Source organism: Gouania willdenowi, chromosome 1 (assembly GCF_900634775.1).
Source record: "Gouania willdenowi chromosome 1, fGouWil2.1, whole genome shotgun sequence".
In the NCBI taxonomy this organism is placed as follows: Eukaryota; Metazoa; Chordata; class Actinopteri; order Blenniiformes; family Gobiesocidae; genus Gouania; species Gouania willdenowi.
Window position 1 is genome coordinate 24,890,674 of NC_041044.1, and position 16,296 is coordinate 24,906,969.

The following is a 16,296-nucleotide window of genomic DNA, read 5'->3' on the forward strand; positions in this document are numbered from 1 at the left end:
CTTATTTTGTTCTTCCGTAATCCGCAGTTGAATAGAGGCAAGTTTCACACAAATCGCCAGTTTGTGACAAAAAGCTGAGAAAAACGACTATTCTGAAAAAACCTATTAGTGACTTTGAAGCATTTTTTTTTTTTGCTTTAGGGACACCTCAACACTGGTTTTCTTCTATAAATTGATGGCAAAATTATTATTATTTTGCTATATGGGTCAGAGTTGAATGGTTTGCTTACTATATTTTGGCCGTCCTCCAAGTCTCTCCCCCGTCATTCTCCACTGTTGCGCGTTCAGCCTCGTTGCTCATTCTCTCAATGAACCACACGTTTCTTGTTTGAGTGGTTTTTATTCTGAGCTTAGTTCTGGCATCCTCATCAGAACATAACTGCAACACAGTACCGGAAGTTCTCTCTCTTCCTCTCCCGCTCAAACGGAACCGGAAACACTCACAAACAAAAGGAAGTAAAAACACACTCAGCAGGATCTAGAACCACGTTCCGTGCCTATCAAAATAAAGTGCAAAAAGAAACATTTAACATCACACAGACAAGGCTGATTGAGAACATACTGTACTCCAACACCACACACGCAACTTCCTCCTCCTCTCACCGCTTACCCCATTTTTTTATCGTTGTCTCTCACCATTGCCACACTCTCAATAGTCCACTTAGTTCCACAGTTAGTTCCGCCATTTTCTGTCTTGTAAACTCTTTTCCTCTCCCTCTGAGCTCTGCCCATCATGGGTGATCTCTCATCCAAATGTGCACTGCTACTACCTACATGTCACCTATTATTTTGCTATCTGGCTCACAGTTGAATGCTTACTGTATTTTGTATCTACCCCCATCAATCACACAGACGTAACTTCCTCTTCCTCCCGACGCGCAGAAATGAAGCATTTGGCTTGGTTAGTTGATGGTTTTATCTCATGATTGCAACATTATCAATAATCCACTCAGGTACACACATGTTCTGTTAGTATGTGGTGCTGTGAGCTGCTGGACACTTCACATTATCACTCCATAGCACCATAATCTCCCTCATTCCTGCTTCTCACTTATAGGCTAATGGTAGCATCAGTGGCTAATCTATCATCCAAAGATGCGCTGCTGCCACCTTCAGGGCACAGTTGATCACTACATCAACAGAGAAGCCTTATATTCACAGTAGAACTCAGTCACAGTGTATCCTAGCAACTTCCGTGAAAAAACGTAATTGGCGTAAAATTACTTCTTTGGTACTGAACGTTTAGATTTGAAATGACGTAATAATACGTCAATGGCACTGAATGAGTTAATAAACAATAGTATAATACACATAACAATAAGTAATAAATTAATTATTAACAAATAATAGTTATGGAGGTTGTTATGGCTGGTGCCTCATGGCATCTCAGCCTTCCCTTCCTCCCTCTCACCTAACACACCTGATTCACATCAGTAATTAGATGGAGAGGTAGGAGGAGCTGTATAAAGGGCTGAGATGACCAGAAGGAGAAAGGCACAACTTTTGACCAGCAGCAGCAGCAGACGTGGGGAGTTTTTTCTGCTCGACTTCAATCTTCATAAGTTTGTTATTTTAGTTTGGGCAGGAGATTTCTGGTAGTCCTGTTTTCGTGTTCATGTAGGTTTAGTCTTTTGTATCTTTCTGTAATTTAAAGGGTGGACATTGGGTCGACGGCCCTGTTTAGAGTTGGCCCAGTGTCCTCCCAGACTTTTGTTTAGTTTGGCCAGGATCTCCAGTTCCTTTTAGTTAGTTTTGTTGCTACTTTTAATATATTTTGTTAAAAAATACTTTGATAACCGTTCTGGGTGGTGTCATGTTTATGTTGCGGCCCCTCAAGCCTTTGGTATTACATCCTAGAGGGGGCCGTAACAGAGGTTTACCTTTCAAAGTTTTTCTATAAAGTATGGAAGTGTCTAACTACCAAACAGTAAAATCAAGAGTTTTAACAGTGTATTCTGCACAGTTTTACTACAAATTACAATCCACAATCACTGCTTCTGTCATCCGTCACCCAGAGAGCTCTTTCACACACTCATGACAATCCATCACAAAGAGGAACACGTCTCTTAGAAAACAAACATAAACTGATTCTATAATTACTCAGAGAAAGAAAAACATCCACAACCACAGGCAAAAGCTAAATATGTCTAAATATGTAAATAAGAAGAAACAAGAATAGAGGAAAAAAGGAGGAAAAAGTGTGCTCATGACAGAATGTGAAGACCAATTTTATAGCATTATGTAACACCATCCGATAAGTCTGTTTGCAATGATTTTGTAGCTTATGTAAGCCATCAACGTGCCAGAGCTCTGTACTTATTGCAACAAGCTTATGATGTAAACTAGCTTTTTTCTTGCACATACTGTTGTTGTCTTACTTTGAAATGCCTACCCTTGCTTATAAGGCACCTGGATATGCATTGGACTAACAAGATAATATAATATTTGCATATAGCACACAGTATTTCTACTCAACTTTGGACCCGAAAATGAGATGCTTAGTAAGCATTTCAGAAAACTGTCAATGGAAGGCTTTTTTAGGCTCCAATTATCCACAATGTAAATGTGGTATCACTAATGGATTAAGAAATACTTGATGCAGGCAATCAAAAGAAAAAAAAGCTAATTGAAATACTAATAACTAATGATTTGCTCACAATTGAAGAACAGAAGGCATATAAAGACACAGCATTTAGCAATAACTACTGTACCTATCAGCAGAATGACAGCAATGTCATGCAACAATGATACAGTATAACAGCTTTAAGGAGGAACTGCAGCTGTACGGTACAGAATGACAAAGTGAACCTCTGCTGTGTCACTGAAGCAGTTAAAAGGATATACTGTATAGTTAACATTTAGTACAAATGTTAAAAAGATTTCTAACTTCTCCAACCATCCTCTTGCTTTGTAAATCAAATATCTTTGCTCATGTTTTTGTTTGTTTGAATATTACTTGCTTTTGCCAATTCAACTTTGGGAAGGCTCTGTTTAAAAACTGAGAAACTAAACTTTTCTTTCAAAATTTTGAATGGTCACAAATCTATTTTTTTAAAGCCTCCAGGAAACCAATTAAAACAGTTATATTTATAAGGGGCTTCCCCTTCGCTCTTCCATGAGCTTCGGGCTTTCCACACAGCTGCAGGAATAGCAGAGAGTACTCAGAGCAGAGCCTTACCACCAAATCTAAAATGCATGCTAAATAAAGCTATTTGACTAAAGTGATCCTGACTGAAATTGAGCATCGCGTTAGTTCAGGCAGGCATGGAAGTGAAGCTAGCCAGCCCCACCAGCTGACAGTATCAATTCCCTAATCAGTTAATCGTCCAGCTGATCTGTTCCATGCTTCCCAATGGTTAGAGTGAGTCACGGCGCTGTATTTAAACCACTGCAAACACACCTACTTCTGCACGCTTCGTCCACAAACACCTCACCATCCACCCCCACCCCAGCTCCTCCTCTTCTGTCAAACTAAACAGATGGCAACAGCTCAACTAGTCTGGGACACACTGATGTTCTTTCTCTCTGTCCTGTTTTGTTGGTCCTTCTGTCCACTAACCCCAACCAGTCGACGCAGATGGCTGTCACCTCTGAACCTGGTTCTGCTGGAGATTTATTCCTGTTAAAAGGGAGTTGTTTCTTCCCACTGCCGCTGATCCTTGTTCATGTGGATTTGTTGGGTTTTTTCCTTTTTCTTACAAATTTTATATTTTGATGCGTTGAGATAACTTTTGTCGTAATTTGCCCTATATAAATAAAGTTTAATTGAAATGACACTAACGCCTGTGCTTTAGTTCCAGGGGGGTCATGCTGACAACGCTCTCTGTATAAGCCTTTCCATGTAGCTCATGGAAGAGCGAAGGGGAAGTCTCCAAATATTTCAACAGTTGGTGGTACCGAATCATTGGCACATAGGAAAATATGAATGGGTGTGTCACGGGTACGCCAGGGGCTCCCGGGGCCTCATTTTTCAAATGACAATTCCTCCATTAATACGCTTTAGATCGGAATGCAGTTTGGTATGAATACTATATGAATGAATATGAGACGCTCTGAGCCCTTTTTTTTAAAAATGCCCCCCCCCCCATTTCCGATAATTTCCAAATTTATGGAAACGTAGTTGTGTGATATATTGTTTCAATTATGCCTTGCACAATTCGGGCCCCTCTTCTTTTCTTCTTCTTTCCCATTTATTTTTGAGTCAAATTTTGTGACAGTTTGTGGTACCGAATCATTGACACATACCAATATATGAATGGGGTCCATTACTTTGTATGTGCCACGGGGGCCTTATTTTTCAAATGACTACTCCTCCGTTAATGCTTGCTGAATTGGGCTGTAATTTGACATGAATATTCTATGAGCGGATGTCAAGAGCCTCTCGAAAACCTTTTTTTACTTGGTGGAACCGAGTCATTTGACTGAATTCTTGGGAACGTGGTGGTTTGGCGTGGAAACGTTCCGCGGGCCCGGCCGCAGTTCATCCGAACTTGTTTAGGTACCGACCACATTTTTTCAGTACTACCTCGATTCACGTAAAATGGAATGGTACCATGTTTCAGTACCTAAACGCATCCTTGTGACTGTGAGCGAGTGAAGGAGTCTATGCAGGACCTGAACACAACATTGCATGCACGAGAGAGTAATGACGTCGGTAGCTGCGGGTTCAGTAAACATGGCTGATAGTAAGCAGTCAAAAGTACTTATACTATAAAACCGTGTCACGTAAAGCTAACATGTCGGTGGTGTGGAACGTCTTTGGAATAAATAAGACAGATGAAACAATGCAATGGGAACATCTACAGAAATGACGTCATTGATCGGAGCGGCAAATTACGACATTACAGCTGATCACACTAATTCCATGAAATTCAAAATATTGGCCGATCTGATATAGCTGATCAGATTGGCAGAAAGCCTACTTACAATGTGATTATTACCGGCTACCTGCTGCAAACTACATTGTGCGGTTGTTTTCTTGGCCTGTGCCAGACCTATTTTCAAGTCTTCCTGAGCTCATACTGGCACTCATTAGAAGTTATTGAGGCAGGCACAAAGGTGCTGACCATCCACCTTTATAATGACTGCAGCACCTTCAAGGGATTTGGCCCCTCGAGCAGCAACGAGGGCCATGTCTTTTCTTTTTTTCCGACTAATACGTCTCAAGCGCCGTACCATCCTAACAGACACCAAATTCAGCTTCATTTCCATCAAGTGACTCAGTGAGCTCACAGTGCAAAGGACGCACATTCAGCAGGGACAAAAAGATGAGAAAAACCTCCTAAGTTAGTGTGTTAAAGTTAATGGGGCTAAATGACCGAGTTTGTTATTTGTGCTTAGATGGCAAACAGAGCAAAAACTTAATTAAAAACAGAACATTTATCAAAGAGCCTTCAGACAGTATTTGCAAACGAATACCACAACAGATGCTGAATCAGCACTTGGGTCATCCACACTCCCTGTGACTAATGACGTTGTTGAGATATCTGTGTCTCCTTTACTTTAAATGTCCCACACCTTTTGTCTGTAGCCTCAGAGCTGCTGTTATTTTTTCTTCCATCTCTAGCAAAAGCAAATCATGACAAGCCATCTGACAGCAGTGCTGACCAGAGACTAGCAGCCAGGGTACATGTTGTACACCAACACAGTTGTAGGTTTAATCATTCCCACAGGGACCAATTAAAGATACCCTCAGTCTTTTCTTGAGCCAATCACAACTCTCAGGTGTAGTTATGGAAACATTGTATAGAAACATTACACATACACACAGAAAAAACGGACCCCAGACAATTGTTGTTATTCTTTGTTTTTAACAATGTTCATTACTACTCAGAGAGAATTCGAGCAATTATTAAATTTAGTTATACATTTAATAATAATAAGAACAACAACAACCAGGAACACTTTACAATAAAAACTGAATAAAAAAACAGTGCAATACATTATAAAAAAAGAGAAAAAAGAACAATGTCACTGTTGCACTAATATTCAATTATGTAAAAAAAAAAAATACTGTTATTCTATTCAAATATTCTAATTCTTAATAATTCTTCAAACTTACTTTGTCCATAATCAATTCTTGATTGTAAACACAGAGCCAACAAAAGGGTTAAGTAGGCGAAAAAAACATTGAGAAGACCAACAAAACACAAATAAACTGGGATTAAACAGAATAAATATAAAATTAACCAAAATGTTGATTTTTTTTTAATTTTTTGATTTTTTAAGCTTACTTTTAATTACTTTTATGTCACCATCTGGAGTTTTGGGGTTATTTTGTAGGTTTTTGTGTTGATCAAACCTTCACATAAAGCTTCCAGGACGCCTTCCCGCCTGGGAATCGAACCCTAAGTACATTCATGCTGCCTAAATGATATACGGTACATGTTATGATATACTAATTGATTCAAAATTTCCTTAAGGCAACTGAATATTTTATCACTGTTGGTAATGAAATTTGCAAACACTATATTAAGGCGAATGTACAGTGCAACTGGGTGCATGTACAGTCACTGATAGAGATAGAGATAGAATGCTGTAAATTAAGAAGTATGTTTGCGTCAACGCCTGAATTTGGGAGGACCTTATTCTTTTGAAACCCTGAATTAACCATCTTATTCAACTTTTCAGTGTTAAACATCTGTCTATATTTTACACTGAAATAAAATATAGCATTGCTGCTTTTTGCTTAAAAGATATGAATATTTTGTAAAAACACCCAAACAAAAATGTTCACTACTTTAAAATGTAGTTCTTAACAACAGAGTTGGAACAACTGCACAAATAAATGTTGTTACTGCTTTTCAGAGAGCTCTGTGTGCTTCAGTCTGACAGAGTGGCACAGCATTGATAAAACAGAGATCAGCACACTACATGGAAACATAGGAGACAATGGAAATAGAAGAAAAGCATTGTTACTGCCTTAACTACAGCAGGCAGCAGCCTGGGGAAATTAAATGTATGAGAAGCAGAGATTATATTAACAAAGACACAGACAGGCAGACATGTACGCCCTCACAGAGTAGAAACTATACATTCATTGGGTTTGAGTAAGATTTTTGTTTCCCTTAACATTCAACTGAAATCATTTTGAGCAGCACTGAAACAACAAATATAAGATGGTTATGCAGCCTTAATACAGAAGTCGCAAATGACACTAAACTGTGCACTTTTTGTTGAAATAATAAATCACGTTCAAACTAATCAGAGCAAAGATGTTCGCCTTACATTAATTCTTAACAATAGCCATCTATTGTTGCTACGCCCTGATACCCTGCATGAGTTATATAGTATAACCACAAGGTCTATTGGACAGACTGGACAAAACAGCCTGAAGGCTCTTTCTCAACATGGCAGATTTACATCCCACCATACACCCACGTTTGCGTGCGTGCGTGTGTGTTTTGGCTCTACAGTTGTGTTTGTCAGCAGATGCATGTAAGCATGCTGACGAGGGATAAAAGGATACACCAACGCAGTCCCTCTGACAGGAAGCCGTGGACCGTGCCAGTGCAGGATCAATACCGCAGCAGATAAATCAACAAATAAATCAACGGTGCCTCAGCACCTTCACGTCTTATCTTTAGGTTAAGTAGAGATGTGGTTTGATTAGAATGCAAACATCTTTTATATTTTGCTGTGTTGTGTTTGTCAAGGTCACCATAGTGAGTTCATTTTTCATGGCTGAGCATTTCAGATATTACCTGCAATATTTATGAGAGCAATTTATGAATTTGTTAAATGAGGGACTTGCATTGTTTACCTAATGACAATAATCTGTCATTTTCAAAACAAACTTGTTCAAATAATCCACATGCTGACACATTTACGAAGTTAAGTATAAATGTGTTCATGGCAGGGTTGGGGTCAATTACATATTTCAGTTACAATTACGTTTTCGTGTTCAATTCTAATTCAATTACGATTACAGTGACCAGCATTTTTTTTCAATTACAATTATTATAATCCTCAGAAAGTCATTTACATTTATGCTCTCAATTACTAAAGTTAAATTAGAATAAATAACAACTGAGCCTGAAATGAATAACCTCGTAAAAGTTAACCTTCCTCTTGTGTTAGCTTTTTGTTAGCATCTCTCATGATAACAGGTCCTAAATCAGCTGTAAAATACACTAAAAACAAATATATATCATCTAATTTCTTTTCTATCTATTGGTTACCTTGTGAGGCTTCATAATCAATTAAAATATAGGTTTTTTTTGGTGTGGGGGTCTGAGCCTTTATACCCCTTGATTAATTTTTTTAAATGGTAAAATGTGGGAAAGTTTGATATGAAACACATTTGAATAATTATTAACTACATATGTGTAGAACTGTACACAGAACTGTAACATGGTTTAACAGTAAATTAGAATTGACAATTTTTGTAGAATGTTCATGGCAATTACAATTACAAAGTCAATTATCTGAACTCAATTACAATTTAATTACGATTACGACAGCGACAAATTTTTAAAATTAAATTTATAATTACGGCATAATTGTAATTAATTATCAATTACGCAGTTACAATTGTAATTGACCTCAACACTGGTCCACGCTATAAAAATGTCAAACACTCAATGGCTGAAAAGGAGTTGTGCGGTTAATGAATGAATGACAATGTTCTCTGAAACAAAGCCAAAAAAGTCCGACTGCAGCACAGCTTTGGCTAACATGGAGACTCACCCTTGAAGCTCCTTCACAGACATGGAGATCTTAAGATTGTGTCCCAGAACATGCAGAGCAGTCAAGATGTCAGCCCACTGCACCATCTCTCCAAGAGGTCCTCCCTTCAGCACCTTGGGGCTAAACACATCTCCAGACTCCTCCGTCAGGAAACCAACATGGACCAGGATCTGAAACACGATGAGATAGAGGTAAATTGAAGTAAGGTCAAAGCTATTTTTAAAAACTGCTTTGGAAAACACTTTATTCCAACTCATGCAATACTCAAAAAAGGCACAATCTTCAAAACCCAAAGGGCAGCAACAACACTAGGAAAAAAAATTACAATGACTTTAACACAAATTTTCTATCCCAGGTAACTGACAAACACTGAATAAAAATCAGAGGTGTTTTCTATAGGTCACATGTGTCAAATTCATGGCCCGGGGGCTAATTGCGGCCCCTTGGAGCATCTAATTCGACCTGCAGGAGAAGGTAAAAATGACAGAGAAAACGAGTATCATTGTGTAAATGAAACTCAACAATATTTTCAGGGGTTTGAGTTGTCCTGGTGCTTATATTGTATGATTGCAGTAACAGTTGTAAAACTCAAAATTCTTACAAAATCCTTCAACGTTCCTCAAATTATTACAGAATGATTCCCTTAATTAAAGCTGCGATGTGTAACTTTTTTTGCATCATTTGGTCAAAAATCCATAATCATCTTTGAGCATATTGTAATCAAAGTGTTCTGAGTGGACAGTGAATCTCATCGCTTTCTCCTGGCTCTGTAAAATGACAAATCCAGGAGTGTGACGCTCCTAGAATCTGGATGTCAACCAATCAGAGGTCTTTCTACAAACACATGTGCTCCATGAGCAGTTTTTGGCGTTACTATTGGCTGCTCGACTAAAGTCAGACACGTTCAGGTACCCTCGGTAGTAAAAGTGAAATGATGGCCGCCCAAGCAAAAGTCTCCATAACAGCGTTAGACACAACAGATACACAGCAAATCAAGCGGAAAAAGGTAGACTGAGGTGGAGAAGCAACAGTTTAAAGCCACAAACACTGAGGAGGAACAGATCGCTTTGTGTCCTCATGGACCCCCGTGACTGTGCAGGGTCCGCCCCACACACACACGCTCAGGACAATAACAACAGTGATACATGCTTTCATGTTAGAGTCTCTAAAACACCAGAAAAATCTCCAATAACACAAGATAAAGTCCATACACTTCTCACTAGTCTATATTGAGAAAAAAGCGTTCAGAAAATATACCAGTAAGGGAGGTTGAGTTTCGGTTTCAAAACGGAGCAGACAGAGGATTCTACATACCGCAGCTTTAAATATCTAGGAAATTAAAAGTTACGATCGGTTAGGACTGAGATCTATCACTTATTGCTTGCTCGGTTACTTACATATTTTGTATTTTATGTATATATATAATGTTGAAATTACATGTTTTCCTGCATAAAATATGTCGCCCAGTTGAGATCAAATTGCTCCGTATTTGGCCCCTGAACTAAAATGAGTTGGACTCCCCTGCCACATTTAATGGAGGCTAAACTCATTTAATGACATGCCTCCTCTTACTGAGCTTTCTCTGCATTTTAACACATTGACTCTGCTGTGCATGGGGCCACTAAAGCCAGCACAAAGGTTCAACAATAATGAATAAATCTGTGCTGCACTTTGCGATTCAAAGACTAAAAGAAAGAAATATTCCCCTGTCCTGGTGATTTGAGGTGAAAATAGAAGTTTCACATCATCCAGAAACTCTTTCTGTATACTATTAATCACAATGCTACAAAAGTGAGTTTGTTTCTTGAACTTGATATAAAAACTGTATTTTTGATTCTCTTCATACATAATCTTTAAAGAGTATTTCATATCAGAATACATTGAACAGCTACTTGGCAGGCAGGTTATTCTAAGTGTCTTGAATAACTCATCATAGCCTCCATCTTGGGGGAGAAGAATTATTTCTTCTGTTGCTTTTTGACTGACTCAGTCATGCTGTGATCAGATCTCTGTGGGATCGGTACCATCTGCTGTGTGACTCCTTGTTCCTTTGGTTGCTAAAGTATGTTCTCCACAATTCTGTGCATTAAAGTCTGAATCAGGGTCTTGCACGAGATCAAGAGAACAGTCAGAAGGCTTGGTGATGATATTGTGCAATAAATAGAACTTAAAGAATCAGAGACGTTAAATTCATTGACATCGCAAAGTAAGATTTTATTAAAACCTTTATTCAAACTTTACAATCAAACTCAACTATAAACCCAGAAGCATGGGAAATATAGCGACTATTAGAAATTGCATCCATAAGTTCAATTTGTTTCATAATAAATCTCTATTTGTGCCCATTGAATGAAGATAAGCTCTTTGGAATTTAAGCCTCTTCTACGTAAACCTTTTTAATGACTTTTGAGGATTAGGATCATTAGACTTTCTGATGCTTGAAAAAATAAATGATGAACACCAAGAAGTAATTCAGTAAAGTCCCATATGAAAAATCCCATAACTCCCAGTGGATGTGCAAACAGGAAAACACTTATTCTTATGTATTATGGACGTCATTGCACAATGTCACGTTTAGCATCTGCTCATACAGATAACAACTGTAACAATTTCCGGCAGTTGTGAAACGTGAATGTTTTCCTAGTACTAAAGCCTCATATAACACATGCAGTAATGTATACCTAGCTATTTCATAATTAGTGCAGCCCACCGAGAAATGAGCACCACATTACTTTTTGCAGTGGATTAGACACAGCCATGTCCAAACGCTGCACTGCTGCGTAATCCTGATTAACTAATGCAGCATGAACACCTCCAGCTGCTTCCGTTGGCAAACGGAGCCCAAAGCTTCAACCATGTAACATACATAATGAGCTTTGGACAAACTGTGAGGAGTTGGTAGCAAAGTTTTTTTTTTTTTTTCATGTAATACTGTCAGTGACTGGCCGTCTCATTTGATAAGCGTCAAACTACTTCCTCTTTTATTAGAGTGCAAAGGTCGTTACTTATTTACCTTCAGAGGTGTTAACAGAGAAGCTAGTGATTTACATTTTAAACACTACTGATTTCAGTGAGGCTAATGGTATTCAAAACAACTTAATATAACTGCTCTATCAACCCATCCATCCACTTCAACCCACTTGCTCCTTTTCAGGGTTGTGCAGGTCTACTGGAGCCTATCCCAGCTGTCATTAGGCGCTAGGTGGGGTACACCCTGGACAAGGCGCCAGTCCATTACAGGGCAGCATACACACAAACAACCACTCACACTCACATTCACTACTATAGGCAGAAAATCCACACAGAAAGGACCCAAGTGTCCAGCCCAGGGCTTGAATCCTGGACCTTTTTCCACATCTATCAATTTCAGCATTAACTACACATAATTGCAGTACTGAACTAGTTAAATATGTTGCTTATAGCTATTGACCATGCTTGTCCTGAGACAGCGGGGACTGAACAACAAATACTGCCAGCAAAACCCCCCTGAAAAATAAACAAATAGAAAATGCAAAACCCAAAAGAATAGAATGTATAGTCGAGAGAGTAAAAAAAGGACAAACATTTGCAAAGGATAATATCAGGGTGCCTAAAAACCTGGTATCTAATTTATTGGTATACATACAGTAGGTAAGATATTGCTATGTAACATCTCCCTTTACCTCATCTATCAACGCAACAAAAGGATAATTGACTCAACAGAGTGAATATTTGAAGAGTAACTAAACCCCAAAACCATTTTTTTCCTGTTGAATACAAATGCATTTGTGCATGAACTAGTGCTGTTGATTGATCCTGGTCCAACTCTCAACTATTTAGTCAAAGTATTTAAATTTGGCATATTTTGTAGCAAAAAAGTCAGAGTGACTGCCCTCTATGGGTTGAAACCCAACTATAACAATTCATTTTTCCTATTGGCTGAGAACAAGATCATGTGATGTTTTGGGACCATCTTGCGCTCGAGAGAAGAGTGGTTAGAGGTATATTGACTAATGTGTAGCTAGTTGGTACAGCATAGATTGTTCATTGGAGATTTTACAGTATAGACTGGGTGTGTCTTAACTGCTCCAGAAGCTCCGCCCATAATCAAGGCATTATTTGAATTCCCCTCCTAGCAGCAGGTCAGGAGAAAGCAGTGACTTGTGTTAAAGCTTTGGGCTTTGTTAAACCTAATCAAACAAAAATCACGATGTCACGTTTCTGGTGATGTGTAGCATACGTTTAGAGATGTGCGTGTCGAGATGAGATCCTTGGGAAGTCCTTGCCTTGCACATGTTGCCACAGGAGAGTAGAAGGTTTTCTTAAACACCAAGTCCTGTTCTCGCTCTGTGACACTCCAAACTGACAGCCCAACGATGAAGGAATGCAAATGCATGGCTTAGCATCTGTTGAAGTTATTTCCCTTGCATATATTGTGTATGAGTGTAGTTGTGGGTAAGACGCCCATTCCCCATGCTTACTGGTTAAGGTCACAGCTGATATGAGACTTGGGCTGTCACTGATGCATGACACAACGTCACCTTTCCTTTCATATTCTCCGTCCTTCATTTTCAGCTCACACTCCGTCCTGCCCACAACCTGTACATATTCCTCTGGCTCGTCTTTTCTCACCCTCAGGTCTGACTCTCACTGATGGTTTTACCTTCCAGGTCCCATTAGGCTCTGCTGCACCTCATCACTGAGAGGTCAATTAACTCCTCAGAGGGCAAACAGTGAAACGAGGAGAAATTAACACTTTACCATATGCTGACAGACCCACTAAAGCGCACGCTTAACACGCACCAGGAGAACCAGAATTCACTTAGATTACTAAAACCATCAGCACCTGAGCAGTGAATCTACTGAAGCAGATTCAGTGGATCAGGGTTGTTATCTTCTTTCCTCTCATCTGTACAGCTGTCTCTGAGAAAGCTTTTTTATCACGCCTCCCACTGGCTGATTATACATACCGACCCTCAATGTCTGGAAAACAGAACGCAGCAACTTTGAAACTATGACTGAATAGGCCGACCTTGGCTTTTGATGTTAAGTTTAACAATAGCAGTGCAGATATAGGCTTTAATAAAAATATATAACTGCTTTAAAAGTAAAGTGAAGTGCAATGCTGGCTTTTTTCTTTTTTTTCTAAACCTCTCAAGCACATCAGATTGATCTTTTTTTAAAGTCTGGGGAAAACGCAGAAATAAACTATTGAAAATAATGACATTATTAAACAGACAATTAAAATACATTAAAAACATCTATTATCTAATTTATTTCCTATCTATTTGTTACATTGTTAGGCTTCCTAATCAATGAAAATATAGGTTTTAATATTTTTGTTGTGGGCATCTGAGCCTTTTTGTGTCAGTATACCTCTAGATTTATATCATTTTTTAATGGTAAAAGTGGGAAAGCTTGATATGAAATGCATTTTAATAATTGTTAACTACATATGTGTAGAACTGTATGATTCCCCAGATTTGCCTTAAATTATAATTGACAATTTGTATAGAATTTTCATGGCAATTACAAAGTCAATTATCTAAACTCAATAACAATTTACGTACGATTACAACAGCAACCAATTTTTAAAATTACAATTACAATTATAAGTATGCCATAATTGTAATTAATTATCAATTATGCAAATACAATAATAATTGACCCCAACCCTGAAAGGTACTGTATCTGTTTGGGCAACACAAAGTTTTTTTTGCACACACTGCCTATTTCTGATCACTGTCTGCCACTGACAGCAGAAAATGAACATCTAGCGTTGTCTCCTGTTTCTCTCTTAATCTTGAGCCTTCCTGTCTGCACCCGTCCCCCCTCCCCCCCCCCCACTCCCCCCCGCTCTGTTGGACTAATTTGCTCTTTTTCTGAGTAAACATCCTCTCTGCTTACAATCAAAGCGAAAGCCAAACAAGGAAACAGAACTGAACCAAGAGAACCTTGTGGGAATAACAAAGTTTGCACACTCTGGCAGAATACAGAAGTTTGGACTGGAAGCATAAATCGTGATAAGAGAAAAAAAGGGAAGGTGAGTGCTGAAATGTAGTCGATCCACATCGGACAACGTATTTATTGGGTCACGGCAGGTAATTAAAACCAAACAGGGAGCTTTTTGTCATTGTCACAGTGGGCTTATCTTAAGGACATCCTCCAATGAATATCAAGGTTTCAAACATGTCACTCTCTCCCTGGCCTGCAGTGATAGTTAATATACTAGACTAGTTTTTCACATGACAACAAATAGAGCCAACACCATTGTTAAGTAATACTTTTCATTGGCTGGCAGTAGCTCGGAACAGAGAGCCAGCTGGCAGTTTCAATCACTCTTGATCGCAATCCATGACGTTGTGTCCTTGGGCGAGACACTAGGACTACGCCGTCTTGTATCAGTGATTTTGTTTGTTCATGTGCCATTCAACACATAAAGAACAGAGGATCAGTTGATTGGAGGAACCGTATATCACAAACAGAGACTGTATGCTGCTTACGAAAAGTGCTTCTCTGTGATGGCATCCAACTGCAAGAACTTACTTCTAGTCCCTGTTTGACAGGTTTCTCAGATATTTGTTAAAAAGCTGCTACCTCAGATAATTAAAACAAGTGTATGCCTCATAGATCAATGAATCAAATATCATTTACTCCAACAAAAGAAAAAAGGTTGAAATTGGCACTTGAAAGTTTTTTTTTTCATCTCCACCACAAACACATTTGAGGCCAATGCATTGTGGGATGTGGAGTACCATAAATAGATGCACAGAAATGTTTTTACTTCATTCTTACGTGATTTCTTGTGTTTCTTCTCCAGACAGTAGGAGGACAGGGATTCTCTTGACACTTTTTTGTTACAGTTTGTTCCTAGTTTCCAGTGATGAAAGTAACCGATTACTTAAGCACCTTTTAAAAGAAGTAATTCGTTACATTTCTACACCCAACCGTTACTGAGTAAAATATTATTTTTTTGTTTTAAAGTGATCAAACAAACATTGTAAAACTACAAAAATCAAATTAAACGTAATGCATTGCTCCAAAACGGCATTGAATTCTCAGTTTTAAAGTTCATAAATGTAACTATACTTAGAGTCTGAGAATATTTTTTATTTTGAATTGAATTCATTGGTGTCATTTTATTTAAAAAATAATTTCAAAATTTTGACAAACCTTTCATTTAATACAGATGTCTTTGTGGAAGTTTCAATTTTGCATGATTTTGTGATTTTTTATTAAATTTACATGAGGCGTTGACTGTACGCAAGGAAACTGTGGCAAGATTTATTAACTAAAATAAACATGGGGAGGTGAAAATAACTAGTAACTTTTACTTTGAGTACTATTTAATTGAGCTACTTTTTTACTTGTACTTCATTATTTCATGTATGACTTACATGTACTTATGTACTTGATGACAATTTCAATCAGGTAACAGTACTGCTACTTGAGTATTATTTACACCTCTGCCAGTTCCCCCGTGATATTAGAATGAAGTAAAAACAATGCAATGCATGAAAATTAAAACCAACAGAATGTTTATAATAGAAAATCTGGAAAAGAGAACAAGCTCAAGTGGCAATTTTAACCTTTTCCCTTTGTGTTTGCATTAAATTATGTTCAATCCTT

General features: G+C 38.3%; 1 protein-coding gene across 4 annotated transcripts in view; it reads right to left on the reverse strand.

The window, feature by feature from the left end:
- The window catches only part of LOC114467149 (alpha-1,6-mannosylglycoprotein 6-beta-N-acetylglucosaminyltransferase B-like), a 114,773-nt gene that overhangs the window by 37,063 nt on the left and 61,414 nt on the right, over positions 1 to 16,296 (reverse strand). For all 4 annotated transcript variants that reach the window (XM_028453242.1, XM_028453249.1, XM_028453233.1 and 1 more), the window contains exon 8: positions 8,689 to 8,858. In XM_028453242.1, coding sequence (XP_028309043.1) covers positions 8,689 to 8,858 — 170 coding nt within the window. The remainder of the gene's footprint in view (positions 1 to 8,688; positions 8,859 to 16,296) is intronic.